Source organism: Humulus lupulus, chromosome 6 (genome assembly GCF_963169125.1).
Source record: "Humulus lupulus chromosome 6, drHumLupu1.1, whole genome shotgun sequence".
NCBI lineage: Eukaryota > Viridiplantae > Streptophyta > Magnoliopsida > Rosales > Cannabaceae > Humulus > Humulus lupulus.
The window spans coordinates 120,481,382-120,504,424 of record NC_084798.1 but is presented as its reverse complement, the minus strand read 5'-3'; the positions used below and the strand labels follow the sequence as shown (position 1 = coordinate 120,504,424).

Below are 23,043 nucleotides of genomic sequence, written 5' to 3'. Positions count from 1 at the left end.
TTCAAGGACCAACTGGGGAGGAACATGGAGGTGTACGTGGACGACATGTTGGTAAAGTCCAAGACCTCCGGGGACCACAGTGACGACCTTGAGGAAGCTTTTGCCGTGATCCGAATGTACGGGATGAAACTGAATCCAAAGAAATGTACTTTCGGGGTCTCGTCTGGGAAGTTCCTCGGTCTCATTGTCAGCTCCCGCGGAGTGGAAGCCAACACTGAGAAAATAAAGGCGTTCATAGATATGCCTTCCCCCCGGAAGCATAAGGATGTCCAGAGCGTTACCGGAAGGATAGCTGCTCTCAGCCGCTTCGTATCCAAGGCCACTGACAAGTGTATCCCCTTCTTCAATGTGTTGCGAGGAAACAAGAAGTTCGAGTGGACCCCCGAATGCAAAGCAGCCTTCCAACACCTCAAAGAACATTTAACCCGAGCTCCCATTCTGTCCAAACCTGTCAAAGGAGAGGCGTTGTTCTTATACTTAGCTGTGACTGAGCACGCAGTGAGTGCCGCTCTCGTTCGGGAAGACGGCCGTATCCAGCTCCCTGTGTATTACGTAAGCAAGAGGTTATTGGACGCCGAGTCCAGATATTCAATGATCGAGAAACTCTCCCTCTGCTTGCTAATTGCTTCACGGAAGCTGAGGCCATATTTCCAGGCGCACACCATCAAAGTACTCACCAACCACCCTCTCCGACAAGTCTTGCAGAAGCCCGAGTCTTCTGGCAGATTGCTTAACTGGGCCATGGAACTGAGCCAGTTCGATGTCCACTACCAACCACGTGTTTCCATAAAAGGTCAAGCTCTCGCGGACTTTATTGTGGAATGCTCGGGAATGAATGACCTCCCGGAAGATCCTGTCCCGGAACTTCCCACATGGAAGGTCTATGTAGACGGAGCCTCAAATGAAAAAGGAGCTGGAGCAGGGGTCATCCTAATATCTCCCCAAGGGCATCAGCTCCAGAGCGCCATCCGTTTCGCATTCCCAGCATCCAACAACGAGGCAGAACACGAAGCCATGTTAGCTGGATTACGACTGGCCAGAGAAGTCGGAGCCCAAAAAATCGAAGTATACAGCGATTCCCTACTTGTAGTAAACCAAATATCCGGGGAATACCAGACGAAAGGCGAAAGAATGGCTGCCTACGTGTCTCTCTCCCGCGACCTACTGCAGCATTTCAAAGGCTACCAAATCCTCCAGGTCCCCCGGGACCAGAACTCACTCGCGGACACGCTGGCCAAGCTTGCAACGGACCCGGAGATTGAACAGTATGGCTTAGTCCCCATCGGGCACTTAGAAGCCCCCAGTACTGAGACACGAAGGATAAACGCCATCATCGACCATTCCCACTCCTGGATAGGACCCATCCTCAGATTTCTCACCACCGGAGAGCTCCCCACTGATAAAGCTGACGCAAGGAAGCTCCAATATCAAGCTCCCCGATACGTGGTTATGGATGGAAAGCTTTACCGCGGGGGGTTGTCCATACCTTTCCTTAGGTGTGTTGCCGGAACCGAAGTCAGCACCATCATCCATGAGGTTCACGGAGGCTTCTGTGGCGATCATACCTCCGGGCTGAGCCTCTCCAAAAAGATCCTTCGACAAGGATACTTCTGGCCCACCATGAAGAAGGATTGTGTGGATTATGTCAGGAAATGTGAGCAGTGCCAGAGGTACGCCAAGGTTCCGCGAGCGCCGCCTACAGAAATTACCTTAATGACCAGCCCCTGGCCGTTCGCCGTTTGGGGCATTGACCTAGTAGGTTCCCTCCCAACTGGAAAGGGTGGAGTGAAGTATGCCATAGTCGCGGTAGACTACTTCACCAAATGGGCTGAAGCTGAACCTATGAACACGGTCACATCTAAAAAAGCACTCGACTTTGTCATCAGGAATATAGTGTGTCATTTTGGGCTTCCACGAAAAATTGTGTCCGACAACGGAAAGCAATTTGACAGTGAACACTTCACGAACTTCTGTGCTTCGCATGGAATTATCAAAAGCTTTTCCGCAGTCGCCAGACCCCAGGCTAATGGGCAAGTGGAGGCTGTAAACAAAATATTAAAGACCACGTTGAAGAAAAAACTCCAAGCCTGCAAGGCTCACTGGCCGGAAGAACTTCCACGAGTACTTTGGGCCTATCGCACAACAGAGAGAACTTCGACGGGGCACACGCCTTATTCCATGACCTTCGGTTGCGAGGCCGTCATCCCAGTAGAAACTATGATCCCCTCTCACAGGCAAGATACCTACGACCCTACCCGGAACCATGCCCTTCTCCAGGAGTCCTTGGACATGATCGAAGAGCTCCGGGAGCAGTCGCAGGTCCAACTAAAAATGTACCAAGGCAAGATAGCCCGACACTTTAACACGAGAGTCAAGAGCCGTACATTCGAAGTTGGGGTTCTTGTCCTACGGAGAGTATTTCCTGCTACGCAGGATCCGGGAGTGGGAGTCCTCGGACCCAACTGGGAAGGCCCCTACGAAGTCCAAGAAAAAGTGGACCATGGGACGTATCACTTAAAGAGACTCGACGGATCTAAAGTCCCGCGCGCCTGGAACGCGGAGCACCTCCGCCGTTACTACCAGTAGGCCCCGGACCATCCAGTCGGAAGTCCTTGGTGAAATTAGCAAAATTGAAAAATGTGGAAATAATCCTCCCTGTTGTAAAACTCACGCCTAGCAGGCTAATTTAATGAAACACGGAGAGATTCACTCCGCTTTTACTGCACTTTTTATCCCTGTGTTCAAAGCTGCGTTTAAACAAGTGACCACGCGGTCCGGAGACGTCCGGACCCCACGCTCACTTGGGGGGGTATACATGGCTAAGGCATAGCCATACGCCCCTTGAACAAAACATACACAGAACACCACTTATGTGCTAGCATTGTGTTTGAAATTTTTAAATTGTTTGAAATGTTTAAATTGTTAAGGTTTATTTGTTGCCATGAACATGCTTGCATTACGTGTCATATGTGCATTATGTGCTTATGTGAAAATTGCCATGGAAATGCCTGCCAGTATGTATCATGAAAATTATCTCCTGTGTAGCCCAGCGATGGACAGGACTGGGGGTTGAGGCACGTTCATAGAGCTACGCCAAAACACCCCCAACTCCCTGACAAGTCCTTTCCAGAATACTCCGCGGTCGCTGTAGAGCTTTGCTTCGCAAGCTCCAGCTCCGGGTCCCGCAAGGCGAAAAATGGCAAGATCCGTCATCACTGTAGAGCTCTGCTTCGCAAGCTCCGACTCCGGGTCCCTCAAGGCGAAAGATGACAAGATCCGCGACCGTTGTAAGCCTTGCTTCGCAGGCTCCAGCTCCGGATCTCACAAAATAATGCATGGCGAGCTCCTCGACCATTGCAAGTTTCAGCTCCAGGAGCAGACATGATCGATCCCACCCTCACAGCAGGCCTTGCTTCGCAAAGCCCCTGCTCTGAGATCACACCTGGTGGGCGTGGCGATTTCCCCGACAGCAACGAGCCTTGCCTCGCAGGGCTCCATGCCAGGTCCCTGAAGTCAGCCACCATGAGGTTCGCAACAACAGTTAGTTTTGCTTCGCAAAGATCTAACCTTAAGTCTAGCGACGCTCACCAAAAGAACTCCCGTTCCAAACCATGGAACGGCTCACCTTAGCAATCCCAGCGAACAGTATAACTACAACTCCCGGGATTGGCTATTTGCCTTAGGAAAGCTAAAATACGGTGAAAGGAGCCTGGCCGTTGGAACCAGGAAACCTTCGTAACCTAGAAACTACGTGGGAAAAGACATCATCCATTAGAGCTTCAAGTGGGAAGTGCATAGGTTTTGGCCGTTGGAACCAAAACCTCATACGCCCCTACAACAGTTTCTACCGTATAAAAGTCTACCCTAAGCGCAAAGATAAATAAAGAACTCGGCAGAAAAGAAAGGAGAATGCTATAATTATGGCAAATATGTCCGCAATGAAAAACTCAAAATGAAAAATAATTAAAGATAAAACCCCTTCAAGCATTGGGGGTAACTGCAGCTTCCACGACCGCGGCTTCGGGGGCATCGGCTTCAACTGAGGCTGGCGGAGTCGGCTCATTGGAAGGCGGAACTTTGTCATGAGAAGGTTCAGAGGTCCCCGCCTCTCTAGGATCTCCCACCTCAGGGGCTCCAGCACGTTCGTCAATGTTGTAAGTTTGGACGTACGCCTCTGGGCCTTGATCCCACACAAGTAGCTTCTCCCTCATGGCTTCGGCATCATCTCCCAGATAGCCTAATACCTCCGGGTTCACTTTCCAGAGTTGATGCATGAGGACTACATGCGATATATTAATCGTCCTGTTCAGTATCACCTCAGCATCCTCCTTCTCCTTCAAGCGCTCTGCCTCGGAGGTTGCCAGCTGTGCCTCCGCAACAGTTAGTTGAGCCCTCAATTTTTCCATTTCGGCCTTGGAGGCATCCCGCTCCCCCTTAAGAGAATCAATCTCCTTGCGCTGCTCCCTATTTTGGTTCAGCACGGATTGCTTCTCGGTCACTTGCCCCCTGGCAGTGAATTGCAAGGCCCCGATCTCTTTATCCTTCTCGGCGAGCCCCAACTGCAGCATAGACACGAGATCCCTGCTCCTCTTATGGAGTTGCTCCTCCTCGTGCAGCTTACTCTGAAGAGTGGAATATTCCTCTTGCTGCTTAAGGAGGAGATCATTTTTTGATTGCAAGCGAGCTTCCAAGGTATCCTTCTCCACCCTGGCTTGGGACAGCTCTTCCCGGAGCTTGGAGTTTTCGGCCTTCATCCCATTCGACCGTTGTCTAAAGTCATTCTCTGCCTTGGCCCGGTACTCTTGATATTTGGCAAGATATTTCTTGTCCGCCTCTTCCTCAACCGTGCGCCGGGCCTGATCAATCTTCTCCGAAGCCTCCAAGGCCTGTTGGGTCAGTTTCTGCTTCTCCGCCTCCAAGGCCTGGCGAGCCAGCTGGCTCTCCTCCAGCTGAACCAGAACTGCACCCACCTCCCGGAACTAGCGTTCCGCGACCATAGAAGCCTGCAAGGAAAGACAACAGAATGAGCTAAATCCGGACCAAAAGACAGATGATCCCAAAAAACAACAACTGACGGCTTACCCCGGACAGTTGCTGCTTCACAGCGTGTGTCAGCAACAGCGGATCCTTACTGCTAATGATGGCCCATTTCTCAAAAATGAGCTCGCACAAGCTCAGGGCCATGTCCTCCATCATCTCAGCTCCGAACGGCGTCAATGCACGTCCGAGCCTAGGCACCAGCCTCTTCTCCAAGGCTGGACCATCCAAAACCGCTCCGGCCGGGTGAAGGGATCTCACCCCCTCGGCCAGCTCAGCTCTCTTCACGGCAGACAAGTTATCTGCCCTTCCCTGAGTAACAGCCTTCTCCGCCTCTAACCGCCTCTTCAAAAAACTATCGGCCCGTCTTACACCCTCCAGGAGGGCAGTGGGGAAACTGGTTGGCTTCCGCAGGAAGTGGAACTTCAGGCCAGGCAGAGGAAGGTTGGTTGTCTGAGAAGAAGGAGTCCCCGGAAGGGTGGACCCCCTTTGGGCTGGAGGAGGAGGCAGACGGGGTATTAAGGCCCCGGTCTGTTGCTTTTGCTGCTGCGGCAGCGGAATTAATTGCCCTTGTTGCTGCTGCTGGTTTGGATGTTGTTGTTGCTGCTGCTGAGACGTTGGTGCTTGTCTCTGTTGTTCTTGTTGCTGCTGTTGTTGTAGTTGTGGTTGCTGTCGTTGCTGTTGTTGTTGCCTTCGACCAGGAGAAGAGTGTCTAAGGCGTTTCTTCTTAGCGCCCTCAGCATCTTCTCCGGGACGCTTGCTCACCCCAGTTGTCTTCACGGGGAACACAAGCCCTTCCCCGTCGCTGCTGCTACTCGAGACCATCATAGTCTCGGAAGGCCCGTCAGCAGGAGACTTCTCTACCCCCGGAGACGCTTGCGCCTCGCCACTTGTCTTCTTGGGGGAGGCAGCTTTACCTCCCCTACCAGCCTTGGTCTTCCGTCCTTTCCCCGTGGACGGGTCTTGGCTGGTGGCAGCCTTCTTAATGAGCAAAGTAACCCTCCCCAACATCTTGGCTTCTAGATACTCTGCAAGAAACGTACAAAGCAAGGTTAATGAACCAACAAGCAATGAGAAAGAAGATAAGCGGAAGACAAGACAATCAACACCAGAAAAGCACAAGCAAGCCCGCCTGCAGGGAACAAGGAACAAGAAAAAGAAAAGTTTGAAAGGGACGACCATGCACGAGAAATGTGGATGGCCTTCCCCGAGCAAAACAAAACACCGCTTCCTGCTCCAGGAAGCTCCCGTACTCCTTGAAGTCCGGGAATGACATGCTGAGGGAAGAAGGGTCAACCATGATGACACCTTCTGGCAGACTACCGTCACTCAGACACCCGAGGAGCTCATCTACCCTATCGCAATATCTGTCGAAGGGTATCCTACGCGGATCTAGCCTAAGGAAACGGGGATCAAACCCATCTGAGAGGTCCGGGAAACCTCAGACAGGCTGGGGGTGTGGATCAATCTAAAACTAGTCTTACCTCTCCCGGAGGTACTAGCCCCCAGAGCCCCTTCGTTAGGGTAAGCCGCGGCGTGGCGAGCCTCGATCTCCTCTTCCTCCGGCTGGGGGTCGGGGAACCTCTCCGCCCAACTAGGAGATAAGGTATTTTCGTCCCGGGCAGCTTGGGTGATCACCTTGGACAACTCCAGGGAAATCTGCTCCCGGATGTCAGCTGACACCTGACTTTGCCCCCTGCCACTCACTGGCTCGATATTTTGGAAAAAGGCGAGTAGCCCATACTCCCTCAACGATTCGGAGGTCACAAGTCCCTCCACTTTCAACTCTTCCTCAGAAAGCCCTTCGTAGAACTTGGCCCTCCTTATCATCTCCGCGCAGCGAGGTGTCCGCGGAACGACTTCTGCAAAATTCAAATACGAGCGTTAGAGATCCTACCAAAAGGCAAATCAAACGCAAAGAAACAAAGTTAAAAAGGAGAGGAAGGAGCACTTACCAGGGATTTTGAAGTCCAAAGATAGGGCTGGCACCCTCTTCAGCGGAAAGCCAGTCGTCAGGAACCAGTACTCCCGGAGGTTTGGAACCCTCGCGATATGACAGGTGGGGCACATCACGTCCGGATGCCTTTCCAACCTGTAAAACCCCACCTTGTCTGAATGACCCCTCATAGGCTGAGACTTCAACCCGTAGAAGTACAGCACCTCCTCCGGGGTAGGAGCTTCTAGTTTCTGGGACTTGCAAAAGATGAACCACCCCGCTAGGAGCTTGTAGCTGGGGGGAATCAACTGGAAGGGGGCAATCCCCGCCTTCACACAGAAATTGGCAAAATAACTCCTTAGGGGCAAGTGCGCCCCGCACACTATGTGTGCCCAGCTCCAGGCACCAAAGCCCTCGTGACTCTGGCTAGCCGACTCGCCCAGCACCGACAGACGGTGCCACATCAGACCTGGGATGTTCTTCAAGCCTGCCTCGGAGGAATACAGCTCCAGCATGCCATAATTCCTGAAAAGGTTCGGCTTTTGGTCCATCTCCCAGATGGAACTATTGGAAGTCGGTGGACTAGCCGCGACCACTTTCGCCTTTCCTTTCCCCTTTGCACCAGCGACAGGGGAACCCTTCTCCTGGGCAGAATCAGCCTCCCCCACAGCAAGGAGTTGTTCCTTTGAGATGTTCGTCACTGGACAAAAGAAAGAAAGAAGAAAACACTCTAAGCAGTCAGCACCCTTGTCATACCCTAGTGGTATCAAAGGCGTCGGGGAGACCCTCCCCGAAAACTGCTTGGAGAGGCTCCCACCGAGCTTACCGAGGGATTGGCACCATGCCACCCGAAGGGCAGCAAGGAACCAGACTCAGACTCTGAGCCTAAGCCCACCAAAAGAAGTGTTTTTCCAGAGAAAGACACCCTAAAGGCGTTCATGCTTATGCCCTAAAACAGCAAAACAAGGAACGACTTTCCAAACGCAAATCGCCAAAGCATGCAAAAAAGGCTACTTATCGACTCACATCAATCACATGCCTACCAAAGCCCTATTCACACATGCACATAAGCGATAAAGGCAGAAACCTCTACTCTAACAACTACCAACAACCTAAGGTTTGGGAGGAAAGAGCAAAGTAGAAATACTTACTGATATTCGGGTAGTTGGAGGTTGAAGGAGTAACTGGATCACTGCACAGCACGATCGCGAGAAGTAAAAGATGCAAAGACGAACGGCGATTCAAACCAGAAACTTCGGCGAATAAATCCACTGCCAAATCAAAAGAAAAGTTTCCAGATCCTTACCAAAAGAAGTGGCAAGTTCGGAGGAACGGAAGCTGGGAAGCCTGAGAGTTCGAAGGTTTGGAAATCTGAAAATCCGAAAGATAGAGAATTTGAAAGCGTAAAGAGGAAGAAAGGTCCTTTCCCTCGTTTTTATAGCAGGGAAGAAGTCGTTTCGAATTCCTCAAATGGACGGTCCCGATCTTCCCATTCCGTGTGCATCAGATCCAACGGCTGGAGATGAAGCGACGATCCTATTTATGACTCCTCGGATGGGAATAAAGTATTTATTTCCCATCATTACACCACCTCGGGCCCGGAGTACCATTAAAAATCATCAAATCATTACTCAGATGACTGACGCACGCATACCCAACCAGTCGCCTCACGCACACGTCTTGGTCGCAGAACCATTCCCAGCATGACACGTGGTCCTTGCCGCACTTGAGTACTTGAGTTCAAACAGAAGAAATTCCCTTTCTTTTTTATACTAACACTCAGGCGGGAAAAAAGGAACCCTTCCGGGAACACAGAAGGTGGCCCCTCGCCTAATCTAAGAGACCGAAATACCCGGAGGACTGTACAAGCTCCCGGATCTCTCAAAGCTCCGTGACCTTGGGGGCTAAATGTTATCCAGATTTCCGGATAGCGTTTAGATTGATGTCCTCGGGGAAACAGAATTATCGATGTCTTTCACGGTAGGTGACCAGAGCTCGCGGATGGACAGAAAGGCTTCGCCTCTCCTGTTTAGTGTCCGGATTACTCTTCCAAGCAAACACGACACGGAAACCCGTCAACCCTCTCGGACTCCCAAAGGAGTATCCTTCGGGGAAGCTCCTTCCAGGAGAATCTCTTCGAGTGTTCTTCGCGGAAACGGTTCCGTGCCTCGCACGGAACAACACCAAGCGGTCGAGTCATGGAGGAGGCATATTTGGAATGATATCCACCTAACACAGGATCCCGCCTGACACGCCCAACAGGTCAAAGCCGCACACATCCCAGCACGCCTAAGGGTACCTTTTCGCCTACTGTTCTGCTGACAACTTGGAAAAGACGGCTGACTTTGTGTGTTCCCCATACTTTCATGTAAATATACCCACATAGAGTTTTGTAGCCATGCTACTACAGTAATTGTATTCCCCATTTATGGCTGGAGTAATTAAGACTCATGTACGTAGAGAAAAACCCTAATCCAAAACCCTAGCTATAAAGACCCCTTCATTTTACAAGAAGAGGGACGGCCAAGAGATCACATAGCAAAAACTCTACAAAAATCTCTCTAGCTTCATCTTCTTCAAGAGAACCCGAGAGAAACACTGTGAGTGTGTGAAGATCTTGTACACCAGCCATCTTACTGTAGTCCTTTCCAAGTATAATAACATCGACTCGTGGACTAGGGCTTGTTAACGCCTGAACCACGTAAAAACACTGTTTGTTTAGTTATATTTCAACACTTTTACCGTTCTTATCTTTTTATTATTCTGTTTGTATTCGTTTCCAAAAAACTCGGTAAACACAACTTGGTTTCAGAGTATGCCAAGGATAGGGTTCCTGTAGACTGGCTGGGCATGTACACTCATCACTAAAGTCAAGTTCAACTCATGGTTTTGTAACTATTTATGTAGTTATATGTATAACTACTTAAATATAGTATAAATGTTGTACCTGTATGCATGAGACACCATGTTAAACCTGTGGCCTGAAATATTATATCCTCAGCAACTGTGTGCTAAATAGTAATGAGATTGCTGGAACATACTTATTAGTATTGTTGATTGTGAATTATTATGTGATACATGCTAAGTGCTAAATGTTGTAAACATGTATCTGCTTGTATAATTGTATGACTGTGGAATATGATAATTGTCTGCTTGTTCTTGGACCGTAAGGCGGTAAGAGGTTTAGTTATTACTACCCGACAGACCGTATTGATCATTGTTTCAACAAGGTATCAGTAATAAGAATAAGTCCAGGGCAGACAGATTTGTCAGCTGGCTAGAGTGATCAAGGCCAGAATAATAACAATCAGGGTCAAGAAAATGACCAATGATAGATTACACAGCCAGCTCCTGTAAACTGGCAGTAGATAATTAGTGACCTGTAGGCTACAGTGTTGAGACAGGGAGAAGAGCTTCGTCTCCTGAGAAAACAGGAAGCACCTGCAGTGGCCAGTGTATCAGAGGCACCTCCTGTGTTGATGCCAGCAGCTGGGCAGCTACCTAAGGTTGGAAATAAATGGGAGCCTCTTTATGAAAGGTTCAGGAAGCACTAACCTCCAATTTTTTAGGGCAATGCAGATCCTGCCAAGGCAGAGCAGTGGATGAGTATGATTACCACCATCCTAGATTTCATGAGGGTGACTGGTAATGAGAGGGTGCTTGTGCCACTTATATGTTTCGGGAGGAGGCCCGAATTTGGTGGGAGGTTATTATCCAGACCAGAAATGTTAATGCCCTGAGTTTGGAAGAGTTTTATACTATGTTCAGCGAGAAATACTACAATGATGCCATCAGGGCGGCAAAGGCTGAGGAATTCATTAGGCTAATTCAGGCAAGTTTGTCAGTCACTGAGTATGCCTTAAAGTTTGATCGTTTGGAAAAATTTGCCATGGAACTGGTGCCCACTGATGGGACCAGAAGAGAGAGATTTCTTCAGGGGCTACAACCTAGATTAGCTCATGATGTACGTATTACCACTATGGCTGGGGTTACTACCTATGCACAGGTGCTTGAGAAGGCACTCATAGCTGAGAGTGCAAAGAATAAGATCTGGCGAGACAGTGCAGCCAAAAAGGAGTTTAGGAGGACAGGTCCTCCATTTATGGGTTCTGGTAGGGATGTAGGCCCCAGTGAGAAGAAGTGGAAGGTTCCTAACACCTTCCCAGTTCCAGGTCTTAATAGGCGGCCCCGAGGAATTTTAATGGGTCGTCCAGGTGGTAATGAAGCCTGGAAGTCTTATCCTGAATGCCCTAGATGCAAGGGCCTGATTCTCATGTGGAGCAGTGGGTCATCTTAAAAAGGATTGCCCTAAGGCCAGAAAAGAAGAACCCAGAAAAGTGGACAGCTCGGCCCCAGCTCAAGTGTTCGCATTGACACAAGCAGAAGCTGAGGCTTCTCCCTCAATAGTTACAGGTCAGCTTCTTAGTGCTGGAACCCCTTATAATGATTTGATTGATTCTGGTTCTACACATTCTTTTGTTGTTAGTAGTATTATTGATAGACTGTGTAGACCCTGTGATTTTTATGATGTGGGGTTTGGAACTTTGTTACCCACTAGAGAGTTAGTGGTATCAAGGAGATGGGTCAGATCTTTGCCAGTGATAATGGAGGGCAGAGAGTTATTAGTGGATTTGATAGAGTTGGTTATGACTGACTTTTATATGATATTGGGTATGGATTGGTTGGCAACGTGTGGGGCAACTATTGATTGCAGAAGGAAGATGGTCACCTTTGAGCCTGAAGGTGAGGATCCTTTTGTGTTTGTTGGTACTGTGCATGGACCTCGCATACCTATGATTTATGTATTGAGGGCTAGGGATCTATTGCAAGGAGGTTGTATTAGATTCTTAGCAAGTGTGGTTGATACTGCTCAGGTTGTGCCAGTGAGGCCAGAAGAAACCAGACTTGTTTGTGAATTCCTGGATGTGTTTCCAGAAGATTTTCCAGGGTTGCCACCGCACAGAGAAATTTAATTCGTTATAGAACTTGCACTAGGAACGGAGCCAGTGTCCAAAGCACCTTACAGAATGGCCCCAGCTGAGTTGAAAGAGGTTAAAGTACAATTGCAAGAACTGTTGGATTTGGGTTTTATCAGACCTAGTTTCTCACCTTAGAGTGCGCTAGTTCTGTTTGTAAAGAAGAAGGATGGTTCTCTGAGGACGTGTATTGATTATAGAGAACTGAATAAGCTGACAATTAAGAATAAGTATCCTTTGCCAAGGATAGATGATTTGTTTGATCAGTTGCAAGGTAAGAAGGTATTCTCAAAGATCGACCTTCGTTCTGGTTATCATCAGTTGAGGGTCAAGGAGGAAGATATACCGAAGACTGCTTTTCGTACTAGGTATGGGCATTATGAGTTCTTAGTCATGTCTTTTGAATTGACTAATGCCCCTGCTGCTTTTATGGATTAGATGAACAGAGTGTCCAAGGATTATCTGGACCAGTTTGTGATCATCTTCATTGATGATATTCTGGTATATTCTCAGTCTGAGTCAAAGCATGAGCATCATCTCAGGTTGGTTCTATAGAGATTGAGGGAACACAGATTATTTGCCAAATTCAAGAAATGTGAGTTCTGGTTATCTCAGGTATCCTTTCTTGGGCACATTGTCAGTAAGGAGGGGATTAAGGTAGATCCAGCGAAAATTGAGGCTGTCACAGATTGGCCAAGGCTAAAGAATGCTTCTGAGGTTAGAAGTTTCCTTGGATTGGCAGGTTATTATAGGCATTTTATGGAAGGGTTCTCAAAGATAGCTATTTCATTGACTGAGCTGACACGCAAGAGTCAGAAATTTGTGTGGTCAGATAAATGTGAGAACAGCTTCCAGGAACTGAATCAGAGATTGATTACAGCTGCGATTCTTAGTCTTCCGACAGATCAGGAGAAGTTGGTGATTTACTACGATGCTTCTCATCAGGGTTTGGGTTGTGTTCTGATGCAATTAGAGAGGGTAATTGCTTATGCTTCTCGTCAATTGAAGGAGTATGGAAAGAGATATCCCACTCATGATCTAGAGTTGGCGGCTGTGGTCTTTGCTTTAAAGATATGGAGGCATTATCTTTATGGGGAGAAGTGTGAGATTTATATAGACCACAAGAGCCTGAAATACTTCTTCACTCAAAAGATTTGAATATGAGACAAAGGCGTTGGCTGGAGCTAGTAAAAGATTATGACTGTGAGATTTTGTATCATCCACGAAAGGCCAACGTGGTAGCTGATGCTTTAAGCCGGAAGGGTCCGAGATAGATTTATGGTATGAGGCTGATAGCCAGGGAGCTAGCTGATGATATGACTAGAGCTGGTATAGAGTTGTTGGTGGGCCAGTTGGCCAATATTACGCTACAGTCTACGCTGTTGAAGATTATTAAGGAGGGTCAGTTGAGTGATCCCCAGCTGATCAAGATCAGAGAGGATGTTTTGGCTGGAGCATCCAGAGATTATACAGTGTCTGAGTTAGGCTTGTTAAGATACAAGGGGCGGATATGTGTTCCGTTAGACACTGCTTTGAGGCGAGAGATTCTAGATGATTCTCATAACACACCTTACTCTTTGCATCCAGGCACCACGAAGATCTATCAGGATGTGAGATTGTTGTATTGGTGGCCGGGGACGAAGAGGGATGTAGTAGAGTATGTGGCTAAGTGCTTGATATGTCAATAGGTCTAGGCTGAGCATCAGAGGCCGGCAGGGTTATTGCAGCCTCTGGATATCCCAGAGTGGAAGTGGGAGGACAGCACAATGGATTTCATCGTGGGCTTACCCATGACTGTTGGTCAGCATGATTCTATTTGGGTGATAATTGATCGCTACACCAAGTTAGCTCACTTCTTGCCAGTGAGGACTACATATATAGTTGATCCGTATGCAAATCTCTATGTGAGAGAGATTGTGCGCCTCCATGGAGCGCCTAGGTCCATCGTGTCAGATCGGGACCCTACTTTTACTTCCAAGTTCTGGGGGAGTTTACAGAAGGCCATGGGGACACAATTGAAGTGCAGTACTGTTTATCTTCCTCAGACAGATGGGCAATCTGAGAGGACGATCCAAATATTGGAAGAATTGCTACGGGCATGTGTGCTGGACTTTGGTGGATCTTGGAGTAAGTATCTACCTTTGATAGAGTTCTCATACAACAACAGTTAGTAGTCTACCATTGGAGTTGTACCTTATGAGATGTTGTATGGTAGGAAGTGCAGATCTCCCATTCATTGGGATGAGACAGGTGAAAGGAAATACTTGGGTCCTGAGGCAGTTCAGAGGACCAGTGAGGCCATTGAGAAGATTAGAGCTTGGATGCTTGCTTCTCAGAGTATGCAGAAAAGTTATGCAGAACCCAAGCGTAGGAACGTGGAGTTCCAAGTGTGAGACTATGTCTTCCTTAGAGTTTTGCCATGGAAAGGGGTGAGAAGGTTTTGGAAGAAGGGCAAGCTCAGCCCTAGATTTGTAGGTCCATTTGATATCCTGGAGAGGATTGGTCAAGTGGCTTAAAGATTGGCTTTGCCTTCGGCGTTGTCAGCCTTGCATAATGTGTTTCATGTTTCAGCTTTTCGGAGGTATGTATCTGATGTAAATCATATTTTGAGCTATGAAGATCTGGAGCTTGAGGCAGATCTCTCCTTTGAGGATCAGCCAGTCCAGATACTTCACAGAAAGGATAAGGTCCTCGGGAATAAGATGATACCTTTGGTTAAGGTATTGTGGATGAACATCAAGGTCGAAGAAGCGACCTGGGAGACAGAGTCAGATATGCAGAGTCAGTATCCCGAGTTGTTCAGGTAAATTTCGAGGATGAAATTTCTATAAGGAGGGGATAGTTGTAATGCCCTAAAATCCCTAATGTGGTTTAATGGTTGGATTAGTAGGCCGGGAGGGCCATAATTGTTTAATTATGCCATTAAATGATTATATGCATGTTTAGTAATTTGGCCCATTGAGGGCGTAATTGTATATTTGTATGCATGTCGGTGACATATTGTTGAGACCACATTATAATGTCGATTTTTTCGAGCTATTCGGCAAGAGATGATCTTTGAATATTAATTAGCGTTTTAGTCATAACAGGTTTAATTTCGGGGCTCGAGGTGAGTCTCGGGGTGATTTTAATGATTAGATCATTGCCGAGAATTAAAGGGTAATGAGATATGAATTATTGGTGTTTGAGAATATCGAGAATAGCGGGAATTGGAGAGCGTTAATTATGATTAACGAAATAGGTGGAAATGTCAATTTAGTCCCTTGGGTGCCTTTAGAAATCCTTTTTGACATAGGGGTATTTTGGTCTTTTCACCCCTAGGATAGATTAAAGCCATTGAAGGCTGTAGAAAGAAGAGAAACAGAGCAATTTTAAACACTTCTCCCGTACCTATTTTTCCTAATTTTCTCTTTGGATTTTTGAGCTTATGATGGGGATTCAAGCTTGGGAAGTAAGTCTTGAGAGCTTGGGAGTGTGTTCCACCATTGAAGAGCATCATAATATGAGCTTGAGGTAAGTTTCTAGCCATTAAATTTCCTAGTTTTGCTTTGTTTTAGCTTTGGTTTTCAGTTGAGATTTCTAAGTTGGATGATTGGAATTGTTGGGAGTATTTCGCTAGGGTTCTTGTGTTTGTGATGCTTAAGGCATGTGTGGATGGTTTGCGGGTTCATTTGGCACCAAAAATGAGGTTTGGAAGCTTTGGAATCGAGTTGCAATTGAAGGAGTCGAAGGAAGAGGTTTCAGGGGAGGATTTGGCTGGGTGTAGCGCTACAACGCCCACCAGAGGGCGCTTTAGCGCTAGCCAGTGCTCTGTTGGGCAGTTTATGGTTCTGAGAATAGCGCTCGGGTGCTAGTGAGTAGCGTTGTAGCGCTACTCTGTTCCTTCAGAATCCCATTTTCGTGTTTTAAGGGTTTTTGGCTCGGGGTTTCAATCCTTAAGGCCCGAGATCGAATCTACTCACTGTGTGGGCACGTTTTGAGGTCCCGAGAGTTGGGTTTAGGACAAGACCCTTTCATTTTTTATTTTCATTAATTAAGGTTATATTTGGTTATGATTAGGTAACCGCTAAGGAATCAGAAGGTCGATCGTTCTCAGGAGTCGTTCTTGTTCTATTTATCGCTCGAACTAGAGGTAAGAAAACTGCACCCTGTGTATATGACATGCATGATTGTTGTTGAGGCATGTTGGTTGTTAAATGTTGACATTGATTGCATATTAAATGCTTAGTAGAGCTTGCTTACTTGTGTATGGCACTGATTAGTTAGGGTTGGCACTGGTCGCGTATTACTGACCTTAGAGTCAGAAATAGCATAAGCGTCGTGAACGCAGGGGCGATAAAAGATTGGACCTAATCGATATCAGCGTTGAATGACTCTAGGAGCATTAATGCTGGACCGACCCTAAGGTCGAAGAAACTTATATGCGCTTGACTATTCTAGGAATAGTTACTCAAAGCCGGGGCCTAAGGCCTAGGTGACTGCTTGTCACATGGCTAGGGAGCGAAATCCCACAGTTATGACTCTATCGTCATGTGATAGGTTATATTGGTGACCAGTTCATCGAGCACCTTTCTTGATACGCTAGTGAAAGGATCACTTATTTGTAATGCCGCGGTGACCCTATCGTCGCATGGCTGATGGGAACAGAACCCACCTTAGTGACTTTTCAATTGTCACTCATTTGTTTTGGACTGAAAGTCCTGAATGATGATTATGATCATTGCTGATACTGTATTCATGATATATTGTGTTTTCTTGTTGGGCTTTGGCTCATGGGTGCTATGTGGTGTAGGTAAAGGGAAAGAAAAGCTCCCCCAGCCTTGAGTGGAGAGCTTAGGTTGTGCTGTGTACATATGCGGCCGCTTGACCACCACGGCCAAGGAGTTCATAGAGGAACTAGGGGGTTTACCCTATTTTGGCCACTTAGGTTGGTGGGTTGTAAATTTGAAACTGTAATGACCATTTTATGTTGTAAATAACTTGTAAATGTTTTATGGGCCCATGAGTAGTTTTATGCGTTAAATAAAATATATCATTTCCTTTTGATTAGTTTTCCACCTTAGCCTGTTAATAACACTAGAAGCACGTTTTTAACCAAAAGACTCGGGTAATGAGTTACATTTCTGGTTCACCGTTCACCGTAACTGTTCTGGGGTAACTAGGGCATTACAAGTACTTTCCTCCTACAAAAAATGCCAAGATTCGCAATCAAATCATGTCTTTTCAGCAGCTACAAGATGAATCCTTTTGTGAAGCTTGGGAGAGATTCTTGGAGTTATTGAGAAAGTGCCCACACCATGGGATTTCGCATTGAATACAAATGGAAACATTCTATAATGGGCTCCATTCTTCCACTCGCATGATGTTGGATGCTTCAGCTGATGGGGTTATTCTCTCTAAGTCCTACAATAAAGCCTATGAGATTTTGGAAAGGATTTCAAGCAACAATTACCACTGATCCAATGCTAGAGCCTCAACAAGTCGAAAAGTGGCTGGTGTACTTGAAGTGGATGCATTGACAACTTTGATCTCTCAAGTTTCTTCAATGACTAGCCTTCTAAAGAACATGAGTTTGGGGGGAATGGTACAACCAGCTGCTATGGGACAAGTTGTTGATGTGTCTTGTGTTTATTGTAGAGGTGGACATACATTTGAGAGTTGTCCTTCAAATCCCGCTTCGGTTTGTTTTGTGGGGAATCAAAATTCCAATCGTAATAATCCATATTCGAACTCTAATATTCTCGGGTGGAGGCAGCATCCAAATTTCTGATGGGGGGTCAAGAAGCTAGTTCAAGCGGAGCACCAATGCAAAACAAGATTACATATCCACTGGGTTATTCTCAACAACCACCAAGAGCTCAACCACCTCCTCCTCAAGTATCTCAATCAAGCTCGTTCGAGAGTTTAATGAAAGAATATATGGCCAAGAACAATGCTGTGATTCAGAGCCAAGCGACAGCCTTAAGGAACCTAGAGATTCAAATGGGGCAGCTAGCTAATGCGCTAAGGAATAGACCACAAGGCACCTTTCCTAGTGACACCGAAAATCCAAGGAGAGATGGTAAAGATTAATGCAAGGCGATCACTTTCAGAAATGGTAAAAATCTAGAGTTGAATGAGGATAATCCTAAGAACAAAAGTGAGCCCACTTCAATCCAAAGTAGTGTGGAAAAGGAAAAAAGAGTTGGGAGTTTGAATATGTCCAATACTGATCCTAAAGCAAATGCTTGAGCAATTCCTCTGTAAAATGCATGAGAGAAGCCAATGAGCAAGCCACCTCCATCATTTCCTTGGCGGTTTCAAATGCAGCAACAAGATAGCCAATTTCAAAGATTTTTGGATGTTTTGAAGCAACTGCACATCAACATACCTCTGGAGGAAGCTTTGGAACAAATGCCTAATTATGTGAAGTTCTTGAAGGATACTTCGAGAAAGAAGAGGAGGCTTGGTGAATTTGAAATGGTTGCTTTGACTAAAGGTTGTAGTGCTATTTTGAAGAATAAAATTCCTCCAAAGTTGAAGGATCCAGGTAGTTTCACAATTCCAATTTCTATTGGGGGACGAGAAGTTGGTAAAGCTCTTTGTGATTTGGGGGCATGTATTAATTTGATGCCCATGTCCATTTTTAAGAAGTTGGGTACTGGAGAAGCAAGGCCAACTACACTAACCTTGCAATTAGCTGACTGTTCTATGGTGCATTCGGAGGGAAAGATTGAAGACTTCCTAGTACAAGTTGACAAGTTCATTTTTCTAGCTGATTTTATTATTCTTGACTATGAGGATGATAGGGATGTATCGATCATTTTGGGGAGACCATTTCTTGCTACCGGAAGGACATTTATAGATGTTATAGAAGGAGAGCTCACTATTCGAGCTCAAGACGAACAAGTCTCATTCAATATTTTTAATCCTATATGCTCTCCTAATGAAGTTGAAGCTTGCTTGGCCATGAGTGCTTCTAACTTCAAGTTGATGGAAAAGATGCATGAAAGTCATAGCAAATGAGTGAAGAAAAAGGTCTCTTTTGAAAAAATTGAGAAAGGTAGTGATCCATGGATAAGTAAGGAAGAAGAACCATCTCATCCTCCAAAGCTACCGAAGAAGAAGAAGCATTGAGGAATACCTCAATCAAAAATGTTGGAAGTGGGGAAAAGAGTGTTTTTCTCAAACTCTCAAGTGAAATCATGGTGTGATGGTGAGTTCTTAGTGAGCAAGGTGTTTCCTAATGGTGTGGTGGAATTATATGATGAGCATTTGGGGAGAGCATTTAAGGTAACAAGGAAAGGAGCAAAGTTTGGGGGAAGCGAGGTTGAGCAATACCAAACCTCGGTCTCCTTGAAAGATCCTTAGAGAAAAAAAATTAAGTTTGGGTTGCTATGGTTTTTGGAGGATTCATTTGTAAAGCAACTCAAAGAAAGAAAGAATAAAAATGCATTGAAAAAAAATAACAAAAAAAATATATACATATTAGTGTTTTTAGTTATTTTAATTTTAAGTTTTGTTATGTTAATTTCATTTTATTGTAATGTTATTTTTGGAGTGGTATTATGTGTTTTTTGTGTTTTAGGTGTTAAGAAAGCAAGCAGGTGGTGTTCTGGAAGTAATTTTTTGGTTTGATGGTGTTGCGAACTTTTTTCTTCAAAAAACAGGGAGCAAAAATCTCCGAAAAAACAGAGGGGTTCCGTCAAAAATTTTGGTGAAGCAAAATTTTGGCAACTTTGAAGCAGGCACAATTTGAACGGGGCGTGATCTCACTCAAAAAAAAAAAAGGATAATAATAATAACCCTAAGCTACTCAAGACCATACCCTAGCCCGAATGCCCTCATTCCTTTTTCTCTTCATGCCTCTGTCTTTATCCCAAGCCACCACCACCATTTTCCTCACCTCCAAGCACAACAGCCTATAAAATCAGTACCAAACCTAGCTCCACCTTCCTCCTTCCTGTGAGATCCCCAAACCCAGACTGAGAGTCCCCAGGCATCTGCCTTTGCTTCCCATCGCCCCACGAGCCCCATTCGTAGCCACTCCGAGCTCCCTGTCCCAGAACCAAGCCACACCTCGCCTTCCGTGAGCTCTGCCCTTCTGCAAGAAACCTGATCCCACCATTCCTAGAAATCCCAGAGAGAATCTAGCACAGAAAGTGAGAATCCCAGGAGCTCTATGAGCATCATCGAGAAATCTCGATCTGCAACTAGCTATGCCTCACCCAAGAACCGAGTGACCAAGCTGCGCATCCCTTGAGTAGAGCCTGCATATTCGTTGAATGAGCATTTCTGAACTCTACTCCCCAATTTGATTTTTTTTTATGTCTGTTTCTTTGTATTCTTTGTTTTAGGTGTAGTTCTTGCTTATTGGAAATTTTGTGTTGTGTTATACTTTGGTTTCAAGTGTTGATGATGAATTTTGTGTTTTGTGTACTGGGTTCTCTGTGTTGTACTTAGTTAGTTATGTTTCTTTGGTGAATTTTGTGTAGTGAGCATCGAAATTTGAGTCATTTGCCTTGTGTTTTGTTGCTAGGAAGGTACTTTGTTAGTATAGTTATCTTTGTTCTGTTTTTAGTTTGTCTTTGTCTTGTTGTGTTGTCATTCTTTTGAGGATATTCACTGTCTTGGCTACTGTTTAACTAGGGGGCTCGATGACATTTTAAAAAAAATTACAAAAATATAATAAATCTAAGTTGAAGTTGAATGTCTTTCTCACTTAAATTTTAAACTAAATTCTTTGGGTGTGAATTTTTCTAGCAATTGATTGATGAGAGTGTTTCTCTTTTTATTATGTGCATAGCTTGACTAAACTTTTTTGAGACCCTCGAAAGAGCTAGTTTCTTGTGAGAGCTTAAGTTTCTAGAATTAAGTGATTTTCCTTGAGGCGAAATCCTAGACAACAACACAACGATGACATGATTTAGGCCATCCTTGGACTGTTTGAGCCTTTGAAGCCTCCCTTTTATGCATTTTATCCCTAGTCACCCCGTTAAGCTTAAGTGTCATTTTCTTGTTTAGCCGCTTATTAGCCTAGCTTTATATAAATATATATATATATATAATCACCTCTTTTTACCATACCCTTTAGCACCTTGATCCTTACAGGATTTATTTGTTGTTGTATTTTGGGGGGTCGAGAGGCGTAGAGAGTGCGAAAGGCATTGAGTGAGCGTTTTTCATTTTTTTTCTTTTCCTTGTTTTCACCATTGGCGACAATGTTGATTTTATGTTTACGGGGATAGTGTATTCTCATTTTTCTTGTTCTCTTGCCATCTAGTTGTTTATTTTAATTAAAAAAATATATAAAATCCAAAAAAAAAATCAAAAGTAAAAATTAAAGAGTGCACTCCCTTGCATCAAAGTAGAGTTAAAAAAAAAATCAGAAAACAAAAAGAAAACAAAAAAGTAATTATGTTTGTAAATAATTTTGGGGGTGTAACTCTTCAAATTAAAGGAAAATTTTGTTTTAGTTTTTGTCTTTGTATGTTAGTAATAAAGGCTAGTGGCAAGATTTATATTTTGTTGTGGTGTATTCTTTGGGAAAATTCATGTGTGCATTGATTTAGGTCCTAGAAAGATCGAGGTGTTTAGGGTGATTCGAGCCAAACTTAATATCTCATATCTTACCTTCACCCTACCCTATCATTACAAGCATGATAGTCTTATTGATTTTTGGTGTGGTGTTCGTCTACATTAGTGGAGAAGGAATCACTAAGTAACTTATGGAGGCATTATGTAAGCTTTAAGACAAAGGTCTAGTTTGATTTTTGGTGATTGAAATTTTTAAGGAAAAGCTATTAATGCATTAAAGGGAGAGACACTTTACTCATATTTTGAACGCAACATTAATACTTGAAGATTTTGGTTTAAAGCTTGTGTAAGTTTGAAAGTCAGCTTCTCTTATTCAAAATAACATTTCCGAGAGCCTTCCCCTTTTTAACATTGCCAAAGCAAAGGTTATCCTCTCTTGTTGTGTCTTGTTTTTGTTCTTCAGTTTGTGTGTCTTTTGTATCTTTTGTTATTTTCTTAGATTCATCACTCGAGGGTGAGCAATGTCATAAGTTTGGGGGTGTGATAACTCTATGATATAGAGTTATTTAGTCTTCTTTTACACTTGATTTTATAAGAAAAAAGTGTTGAATTAAGTCTTTAATTGTTAATGTTTTAGTTAATATGATCTTTTTTTCTTGTATAGTTTAATTTTAGAGTTGAGTTTGTTTTAGCTATTTGGACTTAAATAATTATTTTGATTTCATTTTCTATGACAAAGGAGCTCAAGCTATTTTGGGAAGCAAAAGCAGTGGCAAGAAGTAGTGGAAACATGCTGAAATATGTAGTTTTGCTAAGAGGATTGCTGCAGCAATCTGGAGCTGCGTGGTCAACGATAGCCCCGCTAGAAAAATTCATTGCTAAGTGGCTTTGCCAGCTAGCGTGAGGTATAAAAATAGCCACATGGGCACTCTTATGTCAGAATTATGGTGGACTAAAGAAAGGTGGGCCAAAAAAGGGAAAAGTAGTGGATTGGGCTTACAAATTTTAGAAGGGTAAAAGGAGGAGAACATCACGTGAAAGAGGAGAGGCAGCCATTTATTTGGCAGAGAGAGGGAGGCTGCCATTTTTGGGAAAGAAAAAGCAAGAAAGAAAGGAAGAAAAACCAGAAACCACACAAGAAAATGAGGGGGGCGCATAAAGAAGCTCAAGCATCATTTGGATTTGTTCTTTCTCCTATTTCTAAACTTCATTTTATATTTTATATTATAGGCTGTATTGAATTTGAATTATTATTCTTTAACTCAACCATGAACTAATTTTTTTTTTTGTGGCTTGAATTATTGATGAACCCTATGTTATAGTGTAGTAAATTCTTGCACCTTATTTTAGTGAAATCTCTCTTGTTCATTAAAGTGTGCTTATTATTAATCTCTTGTTGTTTTTTGTCCAGCAATGGCAAGGTATTTAATTATGTTTGATGGTGGAAAAATTAAATGTAATGGGAAGAACTTGGATGACACAAGTCATAATATATGTTAGGTTATCTTAGTAAGTAACATAAGGATGTGATATTTACCTTGTGTAACTTTTGAGAATTGAACCTTGAATTTGCATTCT

General features: G+C 44.8%; 1 protein-coding gene and 1 non-coding gene across 2 annotated transcripts; one reads left to right on the top strand and one right to left on the bottom strand.

The window, feature by feature from the left end:
- Nucleotides 1-17,149: 17,149 nt before the first annotated feature.
- LOC133787633 (small nucleolar RNA R71) lies at nucleotides 17,150-17,253 on the bottom strand. Its single transcript, XR_009872640.1, has one exon. It is a non-coding gene; the product is annotated as a small nucleolar RNA R71 (small nucleolar RNA).
- A 960-nt stretch (nucleotides 17,254-18,213) lies between these two features.
- LOC133785419 (uncharacterized) lies at nucleotides 18,214-18,954 on the top strand. The gene is made up of 2 exons (XM_062224659.1): nucleotides 18,214-18,478; nucleotides 18,599-18,954. The coding sequence occupies exons 1-2, from the start codon at nucleotides 18,214-18,216 to the stop codon at nucleotides 18,952-18,954; spliced, it is 621 nt and encodes a 206-aa protein (XP_062080643.1).
- The last annotated feature ends 4,089 nt before the right edge of the window (nucleotides 18,955-23,043 follow it).